Below are 15,951 nucleotides of genomic sequence, written 5' to 3' on the forward strand. Positions count from 1 at the left end.
TCTTTCTGGGACTCAGAGGGATTGGATGAGTATACTCAAAAAAGAGAGCTAGACTGAGGAACCTGGCTTTATTTCAGGGCAAGAGCTGCGTCTTCCATGATCCCCCTGAAGAAGAAGAATGGAGAAGCTTCTGGCCCTGTCTTTGGTGATTCTGTGGCTTCAGCTGGCCAGTGAGTTGGGGCTCTTGGTGATGGGAAGAGGGTGTCCAAAGTTCAGAGCTCACAAGACTGAGGGGCAAAATCTTCTCTTTAATTGGGAAAAGTGAAAAGTGAAAGTGTTAGCCGCTCAGTCCTGTCTAAATCTTTGCGACCCAAGGGACTGTAGCCCGCCAGGCTCCTCAGTCCCTGGAATTTTCCAGGCAAGAATCCTGGAGTGAGTTGCCATTCCCTTCTCCTGGAGATCTTCCTGACCCAGGGATCAAAGCCACATCTCCTGGATTGCAGGCAGATTCTTTACCACTGTGCCACCAGGAAAGCCTGTTAATTGGGAAATGTACCCTCAAATTATGGAAGGAAACGCAAACACTAGTGAGTGAAAATGCAGTGACTGACTCCTGGCTTCTGTCCTTTTGTTTCTGCCCAGAGGTGAATAACCAGCAAGGAAAACAGAAGCTTCAGACCCTGAGCATCCAGGAGGGTGAAAATGTCACCATGAACTGCAGTTATAAAAGTATTACTTTACCTGCCTTACAGTGGTACAGACAGGATTCAAGGCGAGGCTTTGTTCACCTGATTTTAATGCGTTCAAATGAGAGACAGAAACATAGTGGAAGACTGCACTTCACGCTTGACAACTCCATCAAAAGCAGCTCCTTGTCCATCATGGCTTCCCAGGCTGAGGACACTGCTACTTACCTCTGTGCTCCAGACACACAGTGCTCAGCTGGCATCCGCAGCCCCAGTGCAAACCTGCCAGAGCTGTCTCTTAGAAGCCGCGACAGTGTGCAGAGTTGGTGGTTTTGTCTTCCCACAAAGGAGAGTCTGCAAACGGCTAGCAACACGAAAGGGAGCTCCTCTCAAATTCCTGAGTTTTTGGTAGCATGTCTATAGTAAAGGGCATGGGATTTAGAAAGGGAAGCTGAAGTGCCAAATTCAGCTCTGCCCACCCTGGCTGTGTCTTCAGGCATATCATGGGTGTAGCAGCCTTCAGTGTCCTCAGTTTAAACAAAGGATTTAGACTGATGAGCTTAAAGACCCTTCAAGTTCTAATTTTACCAGGTCACTTCTGGAGGATGAAGAAGGACTTCTCAGTATTAGAAGGGCTCATCTGTTATATGTGCAGTCCCCTCAAGACCTAGGTGGGGCTTTAAGATGCATGAGATGATTTTAGTATTTCTCTAATTCCTGTATAGAAAACAGTAGATTCATCAGACATTAGAAATAAAAAGGATTTAGGACTGTTTCCATGAAACTTTTCACTTTAAAACTGAGGAGTGAAAATGTTATGTAATAATAGACACGAAGATCTCAGTATTTGGAGTAAAAGATACAAAGATGTGAATCTGATTCTGCCATTTATGATTTGTATGATTTCTAAGCATCAATTTCTCCATTAAAGAGATGGAAATTTATCCAAAAGTCAGAATTTTTCCCCTTACAAGTGAGAGATATATGTTTTCTGCTATCAGCCCTTAAAACATTGTTTTTTAAAAGTGGATACTTCTGTTTATTATCACATATATAACAGTTTTCCATCCATTGTATTCTTGTTCCTGGTAAGAATAGTTTTCTTGATACAGTTTTGATGCTACTGAAAATGTGTTTGTGGGCTAAGGACATTTGTATTTATGTGACACTTGGTGAAAAAGGTAGGAGAGGGCAGGGGAAAGGTTGGTAGGACTGTGGTTCCCACATTCCAGACCTTAAACCACCAACATCACCTGTGTCAGAATCACCTAGAACACCTTTGAAGACCTGGGTTATTAGGAGTTTACTCAATCATACTGATGTAGTGATGGATTGCATTTTTATCAAACATCATTTATATCAGATATTGGTTCAGCTTCATGTCACAAAAAACTCAGATAATGTTTTTAACAAGCTGGAGTTTACTTCCCTCTCATATAAAGCAGCTCTATCGCATGTACCATGTGCAGTCCAGGGCTGGTGTACTAGCTTCATAATCTTGGGAGGAGTCAAGGGTCTTCTTTCTAGCTGTTTCTTGTCCTTAAATTGTCACTTTTGTTTATATACTTTGCTGAAACAGCAAGAAATTCATCCACTTTATACACGTTCCAGAAAGAACATCAAGAAGCAAATGAGTACATGCTGGCCAAGTCAATAATTTTCAGAAGCTTCACCCAGCACCTTCTACTTGCATTTCATTTATCAGAGTGTTAGTCCACGTCCCCACATTTCTTAAATCTGCAAAGGAGCCTGGGATATCAAGAGTTTTTCAGTCTCAGCATGTTGTCGCTCACAACAAAATTGTTGTTCTCAATTAAATTCAGTTTAGTCGCTCAGTTGTGTCTGACTCTTTGCAATCCCATGGATTGCAGAATGCCAGGCTTCCTTGTCCATCACCAATTCCCAAATTGGTGATGCTCAAATTGATGTCCATTGAGTCAGTGATGCCATTCAACCATCTCATCCTCTGTCATCCCCTTTTCCTCCTGCCTTCAATCTTTCCCAGCATCAAGGTCTTTTCCAATGAATCAGTTCTTCACATCAGGTGGCCAAAGTATTGGAGCTTCAATTTCAGCATCAACCTTCCAATGAATATTCAGGACTTATTTCCTTCAGGATTGACTGGTTTGATCTCCTTACTGTCCAAGAGACTCTTGAGAGTCTTCTCCAACACCACAGTTCAAAAGCATCAATTCTTCAGTGCTCAGCTTTTTTCATGGTTCAACTCTCACATCCATACATGACTACTGGAAAAATCACAGGTTTGACTATATAGACCTTCTTGGCAAAGAAATGTCTCTACTTTTTAATATGCTGTCTAGGTTGGGATGTCAGGATCTTTTCAATCTCAGCATGTTGTCACTCACAACAAAATTGTGATTCTACCATAATTGAAAAAGACACGTGTACTCCAGTTTATTGAAGCACTATTTACAATAGCTAGGACAAGGAAGCAACCCAGATGTCCATTGACGGATGAATGGATAAAGAAGTTGTGGTGCATATGCACAATGGAATATTCAGTGCAGTTCAGTTCAGTTCAGTTGCTCATTTCTGTCCAGCTCTTTGCAGCACACCAGGCCTCCCCGTGCATCACCAACTCCCAGACGGAGTTCACTCAAACTCACGTCCATCGAGTCGGTGATGCCATCCAGCCATCACATCCTCTGTCGTCCCCTTCTCCTCCTGCCCCCAATCCCTCTCAGCATCAGAGTCTTTTCCAATGAGTCAATTCTTCGCATGAGGTGGCCAAAGTATTGGAGTTTCAGCTTTAGCATCATTCCTTCCAATGAACACCCAGGACCAATCTCCTTTAGAATGGACTAGTTGGATCTCCTTACAGTCCAACGGGCTCTCAAAAGTCTTCTCCAACACCACAGTTCAAAAACATCAATTCTTTGGCACTCAGCTTTCTTCACAGTCCAACTCTCACATCCATATGTGACCACTGGAAAAACCATAGCCTTGACTAGACGGACCTTTGTTGGCAAAGTAATGTCTCTGCTTTTCAATATGCTATCTAGGTTGGTCATAACTTTCCTTCCAAGGAGTAAGCATCTTTTAATTTCATGGCTGCAGTCACCATCTGCAGTGATTTTGGAGCCCCTGAAAATACAGTCTGCCACTGTTTCCCCATCTATTCCCCATGAGTTGATGGGACTAGATGCCATGATCTTAGTTTTCTGAATATTGATCTTTAAGCCAACTTTTTCACTCTCCTCTTTCACTTTCATCAAGAGGCTTTTTATTTCCTCTTCACTTTCTGCCATAAGGGTAGTATCATCTGCATATCTGAGGTTATTGATATTTCTCCCAGCAATCTTGATTCCAGCTTGTGATTCTTCCATCCCAGCGTTTCTCATGATGTACTCTGCATATAAGTTAAATAAGCAGGGTGACAATATACAGCCTTGACGTACTCCTTTTCCTATTTGGAACCAGTCTGTTGTTCCATGTTCTGTTCTAACTGTTGCCTCCTGAGCTGCATATAGGTTTCTCAAGAGGAAGGTCAGGTGGTCTGGTATTCCCATCTTTTTCAGAATTTTCCACAGTTTATTGTGATCCACACAGTCAAAGGCTTTGGCATAGTCAATAAAACAAAAATAGATGTTTTTCTGGAACTCTCTTGCTTTTTTGATGATACAGCGGATGTTGGCAATTTGATCTCTGGTTCCTCTGCCTTTTCTAAATCCAGCTTGAACATCTAGAATTTCACAGTTCACATATTGCTGAAGCCTGACTTGAAGAGTTTTGAGCATTACTTCACTAGCATGTGAGATGAGTGGAATTGTGTGGTAGTTTGAGCATTCTTTGGGGTTGCCTTTCTTTGGGATTGGAATGAAAACTGACCTTCTCCCGTCCTGTGGCCACTGCTGAGTTTTCCAAATTTGCTGGCATATTGAGTGTAGCACTTTCACAGCATCATCTTTCAGGATTTGGAATAGCTCAACTGGAATTCCATCACTTCGCCTAGCTTGGTTCGTAATGATACTTTCTAAGGCCCACTTGACTTCACATTCTAGGATGTCTGGCTCTACGTGAGTGATCACACCATCGTGATTATCTTGGTCATGAAGATCTTTTTTGTACAGTTCTTCCGTGTATTCTTGCCACCTCTTTAATATCATCTACTTCTGTTAGGTCCATACCATTTCTGTCCTTTATCAAGCCCATCTTTGCATGAAATGTTCCACTGGTATCTCTAATTTTCTTAAGATCTCTAGTCTTTCCCATTTTGTTGTTTTCCTCTATTTCTTTGCACTGATCGCTGAGGAAGGCTTTCTTATCTCTTCTTGCTATTCTTTGGAACTCTGCATTCAGATGCTTATATCCTTCCTTTTGTCCTTTGCTTTTCACTTCTCTTCTTTTCACAGCTATTGGTAAGGCCTCCCCAGACAGCTATTTTGCTTTTTTGCTTTTCCATGGGGATGGTCTTGATCCCTGTCTCTTGTACAATGTCATAAACCTCTGTCCATAGTTCATCAGGCACTCTATCAGATCTAGTTCTGTAAATCTTTTTCTCACTTCCATTGTATAACCATAAGGGATTTGATTTAGGTCATACCTGAATGGCCTAGTGGTTTTCGCACCTTTCTTCAATTTAAGTCTGGATTTGGCAATAAGGAGTTCATGGTCTGAGCCACAGTCAGCTCCCGGTCTTGTTTTTGCTGACTGTATAGAGCTTCTCCATCTTTGGCTGCAAAGAATATAATCAGTCTGATTTCAATGTTGACCATCTGGTGATGTCCATGTATAGAGTCTTCTCTTATGTCGTTGGAAGAGGGTGTTTGCTATGACCAGTGCATTTTCTTGGCAAAACTCTATTAGTCTTTGCCCTGCAAAGACTTGTATTCTAAAGGCCAAATTTGCCTGTTGCTCCAGGTGTTTCTTGACTTCCTACTTTTGCATTCCAGTTCCCTATAATGAAAAGGACATCTTTTTTGGGTGTTAGTTCTAGAAGGTCTTGTAGGTCTTCATAGAACCGTTCAAATTTAGCTTCTTCAGCATTACTGGTTGGGGCATAGACTTGGATTTCTGTGATATTGAATGCTTTGCCTTGGAAACGAACAGGGATCATTTTGTCGTTTTTGAGATTGCATCCAAGTATTACATTTCAGACTCTTTTGTGACCATGATGGCTACTCCATTTCTTCTAAGGGATTCCTGCCCTCAGTAGTAGATATAATGGTCATCTGAGTTAAATTCACCCATTCCAGTCCATTTCAGTTCGCTGATTCCTAGAATGTCGACATTCACTCTTGCCATCTCCTGTTTGACCACTTCCAATTTGCCTTGATTCACGAACGTAACATTCCAGGTTCCTATGCAACATTGCTCTTTACAGCATTGGACCTTGCTTCTATCACCAGGCACATCCATGACTGGGTGTTGTTTTTGTTTTGGCTCCATCCCTTCATTCTTTCTGGAGTTATTTCTCCACTGATCTCCAGTAGTATATTGGGCACCTACCGACCTGGGAAGTTCCTCTTTCAGTATCCTATCATTTTGCCTTTTGATATTGTTCATGGGGTTCTCAAGGCAAGAATACTGAAGTGGTTTGCCATTCCCTTCTCCATTTTGTCAAACCTCTCCACCATGACCCACCCGTCCTGGGTGGCCCCACCCAGCATGGCTTAGTTTCATTGAGTTAGACATGGCTGTGGTCCATATGATTAGATTGACTAGTTTTCTGTGATTATGGTTTCAGTGTGTCTGCCCTCTGATGTCCTCTCGCAACATCTACCCTCTTACTTGGGTTTCTCTTACCTTGGACATGGGATATCTCTTCATGGCGACTCCAGCAAAGCGCATCCGCTGCTCCTTACCTTGGACGAGGGGTATCTCCTCACCGACACCCCTCCTGACCTTGAACATGGAGTAGCTCCTCTCGGCCCTCCTACATCCGCGAAGCCACTGCTCCTTGGATGTGGAGTTGCTTCTCTTGGCCGCCGCCCCTGATCTCAGGCATGGGGTAGATCCTCCCGGCTGCCACCCCTGGCCTCAGGCGGGGGATAGCTCCTCCCGACCACTGCCCCTGACGTCGGACTTGGGGCAGCTCCTCTATAAAAAGGAACACACTTGAGTCAGTTCTAATGAGGTGGATGGACTTAAAACCTATTGCACAGGGTGAAGTAAGCCAGAACAAGAAAGACAAATATTATGTATTAATCCATCCATATGGAATCTAGAAAGATGGCGATGATGGACCTATGTGCAGGGCAGCAAAGGAGACGCAGACATAAAGAACAGACTTTTGGTCACAGTGAGGAAGGGAGAGGGTGGGAAGACTTGAGAGAGTAGTACTGAAATATATACATTACTATATGTAAAATAGATAGCCAGTGGGAATTTGCTCTATGATGCAGGGAACTCAAAGCCACTGCTCTGTAACACCCTAGAAGGGTGGAATGGGGAAGGGGTGGGAGTGAGGTTTAAGAGGGAGGGGACGTGTGTATGCCTGTGGCTGATTCATATTGATCTATGGCAGAAACCATCGCTAGAGTATAAAATAATTATCCTCCAATTAAAAATTAAAAAATATAGTATATACTCAACAAGGACCCACTGTAGTGGACAGGGAAAACTGCTCAGTATTCTGTAGTAACCTAAGTGGGAAAAGATTTGAAAAAGAATAGATACATGTTTATGTATAACTGAATCACTTTGCTGTACACTTGAAACTAACATAACACTGCCAATCAACTACACTCCAATATAAAATAAAAATTTTAAAAATCGTAGTTCTATTAGAAGTAGTAGAAAATGAGCATTCTATAGGCAAATAGAAGTTTCTGCTGTACTCTCAATTTAGGCTATATTGGAGAAGGCAATGGCACCCCACTCCAGTACTCTTGCCTGGAAAATCCCATGGATGCAGGAGCCTGGTAGGCTGCAGTCCATGGAGTTGCTAAGAGTCAGACACGATTGAGTGACTTCACTTTCACTCTTCACTTTCATGCATTGGAGAAAGAAATGGCAAGCCACTCCAGTGTTATTGCCTTGAGAATCCTAGGGATGGGGGAGCCTGGTGGGCTGCTGTCTATGGGGTCGCACAGAGTTGGACACAACTGAGGTGACTTAGAAACAGCAGCAGCAGCACAACTCATGTAGGTTTTTTGTTTGTTTAGTTATATTCATTTTTGAGATACTGTATTCAGTCTACTTCCCAGTTCTGTTGACTTTGCTTCCTAAAAGTCCTCTAGCAGATGTCACAATCCCCACAACCCAATTCACCTCCACAATCCTCATTAAAAATCCATCTCAGTCTCTTGCTCAACACTTGACACACCCCATCACTCTTCCATGTAGTCCCTTTTCCATAGTGAGAACGATTTTGCCAGAGTGCAGATGTTAGCATGTCAGTCACCTGGGTCCCCATTTGCTCTTAGGACAAAGAAAAGCTACCTCTCCAACTTCATTTCATTATGCATCCCTAATCTCTCCATCTCTGTCTCTCCCTCTCTCTTCAACAATACTAAGTTGGTCAAAGGCACTATTTTCCTCTTATATAACCCATTCATAGATTTTTTAGGTGATTTTCTTATTTTTTTCTTTTCCTAAAATTCTTTTCCTTGCTTCAAAAGAGTCAGTTCTAATGAGGTGGATGAAACTGGAGCCTATTATACAGAGTGAAGTAAGCCAGAAAGAAAAACACCAATACAGTATACTAACTCATATATATGAAATTTACAAAGATGGTAACAATAACGCTGTATATGAGACAGCAAAAGAGACACTGATGTGTAGAACAGTCTTTTGGACTCTGACAGAGGGAGAGGGTGGGATGATTTGGGAGAATGGCATTGAAATATGTATAATATCATATATGAAATGAGTCGCCAGTCCAGGTTCGATGCACGATACTGGATGCTTGAGGCTGGTGCATTGGGACGACCCAGAGGGATGGTATGGGGAGGGAGGACGGAGGAGAGTTCAGAATGGGGAACACATGTATACCTGTGGCGGATCCATTTCAATATTTGGCAAAACTAATACAATATTGTAAAGTTTAAAAATAAAATAAAATTTAAAAAAATTAAAAAAAATAATAAATGCCTACTCATTCTTGTATACTTGTCCAAGAGTCAGTAGCTAAGGAAAGCTTAGTGGGTATTTTTAGAATTATAGACCTCTGCATTTTCAGGTTTGTAATTTATTTTTATTTCTTTCATTATTTGTTTAAGGTCTATTTTCAATCCTACTCTGTGATCTCCTTGATGATAGTGTCCATATCTGTGTTTTTCATTCTTGAAAACTCAGCATCAGTGTATCTGAAGCATTTGCTATTGTTGTTTAGTTGCTAAACTCTTTGTGTCCAGCTCTTTGTGACCTCATGGACTGTGGCCTGCAAGACTCCTCTCTCCATTGGATTTCCAGGTGAGAATCCTGGAGTTGGTTGCCATTTCCTCCTCCAGGGGATCTTCCTGACCCAGGGATCAGATCCACATCTCCTACATTGGCAGGTAGATTCTTTACCACTGAGCCACCCAGGAAGTATCTTTGGCATTAGCATCATTCAATTTCTTTCTTCTTTTCTATCCATTAATGTGTTCTTTATTTTAAGCCTCCTCAAAAAGCTATGCTAATATTTAGTGAAAAAAGTAATTTTAAAGGTTTATGGATAAATTCTTGGAGTATAGTGAGGATTGGCAAAGGATAGCCACAAGGCAAAGTGGCTTGATACTTATGTTTATAAATAAAGTTTTATTGGAAGACAGCCATGCTCATTTATTTATGCATTGACCATGGATGCTTTGTGCTATACCAGCATAGTTGTAGCAGAGACTGTACGGCTTCAAAACCTAAACTATTTACTATTTGACCCTTTATAGACAAAAAAGTCTGCCAACCTACAGGGTGTAGGAATTACATTAGAATTTTTCGATTTGGTTTTTTTTTGCTTGATGACAACAAATTAAATATTTTCTATCATATTTCTAATATTTCTAATCATCTGTTGGGAGAATTTAAAATACTCTCCATTTTCTAATTAAAGACAAATGGAATAATGACACTTTACAAATAAAAGCATCATAGGTCTTTAAATGGATAAAAGTTTTAAGAATATTTTTAAACATTTACAAAGTTTGAATGTATCAACATGCAATTCAGTAGAAAAAGAGTAGCAGTAAATGCACAATATTTTTTTTTCAGTGCTGGTTTTTGATGCTTTGTTCAATAATAGAGTTATATAATGATGACTTAAATATATTTTTTTGAATAGAAGTAAAAATACTGGAAATCACAGTAATTCAGACAATAGTGCAGAGAAGGCAATGGCAACCCACTCCAGTACTCCTGCCTGGATAATCCTATGGATGGAGGAGCCTGGTAGGCTGCCTTCTATTGGGTCGCACAGAGTCGGACATGACAGAAGAGATTTAGCAGCAGCAGCAGCAGCAGACACTAGTGCATTAAGCTCCAAATCATCTTAATCAGGTGAATTATTGAATGACACAATCTATAGCTTTCTTCTAATGAGATTTCACCACCTCTTTAGTTTCAGTAAAATATCACTTCTCACATTAATGTTTTAATATGAATTTTATTAATTTTGTATTTTATATGCATAGACTTCCCTGATAGCTCAGTTGGTAAAGAATCCACCTGCAATGCAGGAGACCCTGGTTCAATTTCTAGATCGGGAAGATCCGCTGGAGAAGGGATAGGTTACCACTCCATATTCTAGAGCTTTGCCTGTGGCTCTAGTAATAAAGAATCCGTCTGTAATGTGGGAGATATGGGTTTGACTCCTGGGTTGGGAAAATCCCTGGAGAAGGGAAAGGCTACCCACTCCAGTATCTTGGCCTGGAGAACCCCATAGAGTTCACGGGGTCGCAAAGAGTCGGACACGACTAAGCAACTTTCACTTTGGTGATTAACTGTGAACCAAAGACGTTTATACTTAACCTGAGTTTTGTATGTATAAAGGTGCTATAATATTTTTTAAATAGTCGGTATGAGAGTGGTCTCTTATATGAAGAACTGTGCCTTAGTTTTGAGAAATACCTAATGCTCCCGTGTTCAGACCCTAGACATGCCGCTGGAAGCAGCTCATCATACCGCGGGCCTGAGAACTATTTCTCGTAGAGACCATACTTCATAAACAGATCATTGTACACCCAGGACATGTCTCCTCATTCACTTATTCATTTTTCAAATATTTTTAAATCATTTGCTCTGAACTAGTGTTCTGTGTATTTTGAGAAGTTGGCCACTGAGATTAATAAGATGAAGTTCCTGATCTCAGGTGCATCAAACCTAGTTTGAAAAACAACACACAAATGATTCCAATATGGTGTAGAAATGACAGTGATAGAGGTGCGTACAAGGTACGGTGGGAAGAGAGGTGGGTCCTAACTCAGCCTGAAGGACTGGATCAGCACTTTCATAAGGAGTAATTGGTTCTTAAAGAAGGAATAAAAAGTTGCCTAGGCAAAGATTCTGGGCAGAAAGGAAGAACATTCTAAGCAGAGACAGCTCAACCCCTGGTTCTAGGGGACCAGTGAGGGAAATGACAAGAAGAGATCTCAGTTCAGTCTTTTTTCACACTCACACTATAACTTAAGTTGCCTAAATGAGCTTATTGTTCAATGTGATCAGACAATAGATGCTGGGCCTGGAACGCCTTAAGGGAACTGTATTTCTCTGCATCTTAAAGACAGAGGAATTACCATCTATCTCAGCCTCGGACACCATTGCAAAGTCTGCAGAAATTATTTGGTGCTTCCTTCCTTGAGCCCTACGCTCACCCCAGATACCTATTTCCCTTCTATGCCTACAACTTGAGCTCCTTTTCAGGGTAAATACCAAAAGATGTACAGCAGACTGCAGGAACAGAGGGAGAACGACAGAGGGCGCTGCTCCCTTTCGTTGGTGATTTGATATAAATTCATCTTTCATTTCTGAGAACATTTCTCTTGCTCAGCCTACAGCATGATCTTGTAGGGGAGTTTGTCTTGCATAACACATGAACCAAGATTTTCTTGAAGATTTCAACAAAAGATCAAGAAACCAGAGGAATAGTTTTTTCAACTTTCGTGTATCCCCAAACAGCCTCCCACTGCTTCTGAGCCAGCTATGCTGTCTGCTTTGTGCTTAGGACTTGTGATCTTGTTGATAATGCGTGAGTAACATTGATTTAAAATTTCTAAGATGTTCTATTCCTTGGTTTTAGGATGTCATGTAACCTCTATCAAGCGGGAGATGGTCCCTCTTCCTTAGCCAACTTAACAAAGTCTTATGTGTGTGGTTTTTTTCTTTAAGGAGGGACCAGTGGAGACTCGGTGACCCAAACAGAAGGTGTTGTTACCCTTCCCGAGAAGACATCTCTGATTTTGAAGTGTACTTACCAGTCCAGCTATTCAGGTTTTCTTTTCTGGTATGTCCAGTACCAAAACAAAGAGCTTGAGCTGCTCCTGAAAAGCTCATTAAATCAGAAGGTGACCAGCAAGGTTTTGAAGCCACTCATATCTCGAGTGACAGCTCCTTCCACCTGCAGAAATCCTCTGTGCAAACATCAGACTCAGCTGTGTACTACTGTGCTTTGAGTGACACAGTGAGAGAGGCCGCAGGGGGAGCTGAACACAAACCCAAGGGCACAGATGGGGTCAGGCTGTGGGCAGCTCTCCAGAGTTCTGTGCTAGAGGCATCCTCAAAGTACTTTCAGCTCTGAAGCTCAGAGCTAAGAACCTTGGAATTCTTGGATTACCCTACAGAGAGGAATCTGGGGCGGGACAGTGTAAAGAGGAACCTAAGCGCTTTTCTCCACAAATGCCTGTTTTCAGCCCATTCACATTCCCCCGAAAGACACAGAATCCCTTGTGTCATTAACTCTTCAGTGACAATTCAGTTGATATATGCTGAAATATTTCACAACCTGTTAATAAAAACTCCCAGGAACATTGTTAATGGATGGCTGTGTGATCTGGAAGGTAGTCTCTGGCTTTAATAATTCAGAATAGGATTGTATGTCTTGCTGAGATACACCTGAAGACACTCCATCTTCAGTGACTAGGAGCTTTATTCTCTCTTCCCTTGACTTTTCCATCCCTATGGGTGCTACAGCAATGCTGCTACCTAGGTAAGTTCCAGGAGGAGAGTTTTCTGACAAGATAATCCTTCTGTCAATGACCCTGTGGGTCAGAGCAGTCCAGTTGGTAAATATTGCAGGCATGATGTGTATTGTTTGTATTAAAACAGGGCACAGGATATTCTCTTTGCCAATAATAACATCACCTCAGGGGAAATTTATTCATCAGTGAGTCATATTTCTGATATATGGAAAAAGTGTTTATGTACTCTTACAATAAGCTATCTTTGGAGTGGAGTGAGCTTTTCACCTGCTCCAAGAAACTAGGAGAAAGTATCACCCACTCCCAAGGCATGAACATCTCCCCACTCCTCTACTCATGAGCAGGGAATGTGGAGCCACTTGGGCTCTGCATCTCTGCAATAATCATGCCCATTGCACAGAGCATCCCCTCTGCATCTCTGAAGGTTGAACTCCTGTCTGCGCCTTTGGGAACCAGACTTTCTGGAAGGACAGTGGGGGACACAGAAGGTGTGAAAAGAGATATGTTTTACTGCCAGGCAGTCAGGGAGATGTGGCCTAGACACTGATTATTTGTCATCTCATAATTTATAAACATAGCAATCAAAATACAGAGTTTAATAGTAGAATAGTTTTAATGGTCCTGGAGGATGTAGTCCCCACCTTCATTTAACAGGGTGGATGTCAGGACACCTACCTGAAGGTCAGTGCAGACCTCCTCCCTAACATCCTAGAGTCCTGCACCCTGGGTGTTGGCCACCTGAGCACTGGGGGTTCAACATCTTGATGAACAGGCCAGAGAAAGGCAGAGGGAGATGAAAAAGCAAAACTAAATCTGAACCGTGAAAGGAAAGTATCCAAGCAGGTTTTATTCCCCTGGTGGTAACTGTGTCAGCGCTCTACTTCCGGTCTGATCCCTCATTCCACATCTCTGGGTCCAGGCTAGTGGGACTACAGACAGGGCAGAGGATTTCTTTTTTTTCTTACCTGCTCCTCAGTCAACTGAAAGCAGTTTGAGATAGGAATCATGTCTGGTTTAGGTTTCCATGTTGTAGACAACTCTGTAAGTTTCCAGAATGAATGCTGGAGCCTAGGGATTCCTGAACATGCACAAAAGTTTAAGAGAACCTCAGTGATCCACTGAGCCAGAGAGTCCTGCCAGCATGATAACTTAATTCAAGATTCTAATTTTAGGGGGAACTTTGGTCCAGGGGATAGGACTCTGCACTCCCACTGCCGGGGTCCTGAGTTTGATCCTTGATCAGGGAACTAGATCTCACAAGCTGAAATTAAGACCCGGCACAGCCAAAAGCAAAAACAAAACAGAACAGCTCAGCAAACAGCTGTGCATTAAAAAAAAAACCCTAATTTTAGAAAAACAGGTCATTTTGACTGTTGAGAAATTCTATGTCCACTAACAGGTATCATTTGAAGAAGATTGCTCTTGTGTTCAACTGACTTGGTCCTTGCCATTTAGAAACGTTTATTATTAATTGAAAGACAATTGGAAAGCTACAGGTAAAAGGATGATACTAGAACCCTTCCCAACACCGAACACAAAACAAACTCAAAATGCATTAACAACTTAAATTAAGGCCAGAATCCATAAAACCCTTAGAGGAAAACATAGGCAGTACACTCTTTGACATACATCACAGCACGATCCTCTTTGACCCACCTCCTAGAGTATTGGAAATAAAAACAAAAATTAACAAATTGGACTTAATTCAACTAAAAGTCACAGCATTGTTCCTGGGTTGACAGCACTGCCCTGAGAGCCTGTGTCAGGCAACCTCCCTCCCAGCTGTCTGAAGCCGCAGCGTTGCCATGCCTTAGAATGGTTTATGTAGGTAAAGAACAATGTTTTGACTTCTTACCATAATACAGTCTTACTTTGCATAAGGTAAACCCAACCCTAGAGAAAACAAGCTATGAAATGACCGTGTTAAATCTTCTTCTGGGTTCACTTCACTGGCACAAATAATTGCACAGGAAACCAGACCAATGGGCTGACAGACACTGAGCAAACAGTCCTTTCCACAGAGATTCCTGACTCCTTAATAAAACAAACAAACAGAAGACAGAGGAACACCACGCACACGAGCCTCTGGAATGAAGAGTGCCCGGCTAACACATTAAGCATCTAAACTTGACATCCTAAAAAAAATGCTTGCTGCTAAGTCGCTTCAGTCATGTCCGACTCTGTGCGACCCCATAGACGGCAGCCCACCGGGCTCCCCCGTCCCTGGGATTCTCCAGGCAAGAACACTGGAGTGGGTTGCCATTTCCTTCTCCAATGCATGAAAGTGAAGTCGCACAGTCATGTCCGACTCTTAGCGACCCCATGGACTGCAGCCTACCAGGCTCCTCCGTCCATGGGATTTTCCAGGCAAGAGTACTGGAGTGGAAATGCTTAGTTGAGTTAAAACCACTATGTGACAAGAAGTGAAACGATAGTGATTGTGTTTCAAGAACCAAGGTCCCTAATTAAGCTCACCTGTCCCTCATGAGGCTAAAGCGGTAAGGTTTCTGTCATCCAACGATGGGCCAACTCCACCGCACTCTCCCCCTCAACCCCTGCCTTGCACTTATCTCTCTCTCTCTTTTTTCAACATTCCTCCTCTCTGGTACAGAGGTCAACAATTTTTAGGTATTTCAGAATCTCCGTTCTCCTATTCTGTCTCAATCCCACAATGAGACAGCTGCACTATTTTTGGTAAATCCCTCATGCACTGGTGCCTAGAAGCTGCCTCCATGAAGTAAGCTGGGCAATGTTAGTGCTCATCTCATCTGTTTTCCTTATCTCTTGTGCTACCTGATGTTCAAGGTCCAAAAATAGTTTTCCAATTGGAAGATCAAGTCTACCATTATCAGTGAAAAAGAAGTCACATATTTTACTTTTATTGTAGTTTACAAATCTGTCATTCCATGATAAATCAGGATAATAACCTTATCACTTAACTACACATTATTTGACATGTGCCAATGTAGTCGTCGTGAAGGAAAATATCATTAGGCGTGCTGAGGGAAATATTCTATTATTCCTTCCATATTTTTTGCATGTACAGGTATTTCTAGCTTCGCAAGAAACCCCAGTTACATTTCTAGATGAATAGTCAGAGGTTTCCTCCTTGCATGTGTCTCCAAGTTCCCATGGGTCAGAAGAAGGATCCCCCTGAATGGAAAGTGCTCCCTCCTCAACACAAGTCATTTCTCTGAAGTAGTTATATTCATGTTGACTCTGTCAACATGCTTTGAGAAAATTTTATCTAA

The 15,951-nt window shown here is 42.0% G+C and overlaps 1 protein-coding gene and 1 gene segment (V, D, J or C); one reads left to right on the top strand and one right to left on the bottom strand.

The window, feature by feature from the left end:
• LOC100336282 (T cell receptor alpha chain MC.7.G5) overlaps window positions 1-15,951 on the bottom strand; it is a gene marked incomplete in the record, with an annotated part of 1,089,855 nt that overhangs the window by 1,008,915 nt on the left and 64,989 nt on the right.
• Window positions 23-2,249, top strand: LOC107132832 (T cell receptor alpha variable 17-like). The segment is given in 2 exon segments: window positions 23-170; window positions 583-2,249. Coding segments are annotated over 2 exon segments (519 nt in total).

Source organism: Bos taurus, chromosome 10, assembly GCF_002263795.3.
Source record: "Bos taurus isolate L1 Dominette 01449 registration number 42190680 breed Hereford chromosome 10, ARS-UCD2.0, whole genome shotgun sequence".
NCBI classification, from domain to species: Eukaryota; Metazoa; Chordata; class Mammalia; order Artiodactyla; family Bovidae; genus Bos; species Bos taurus.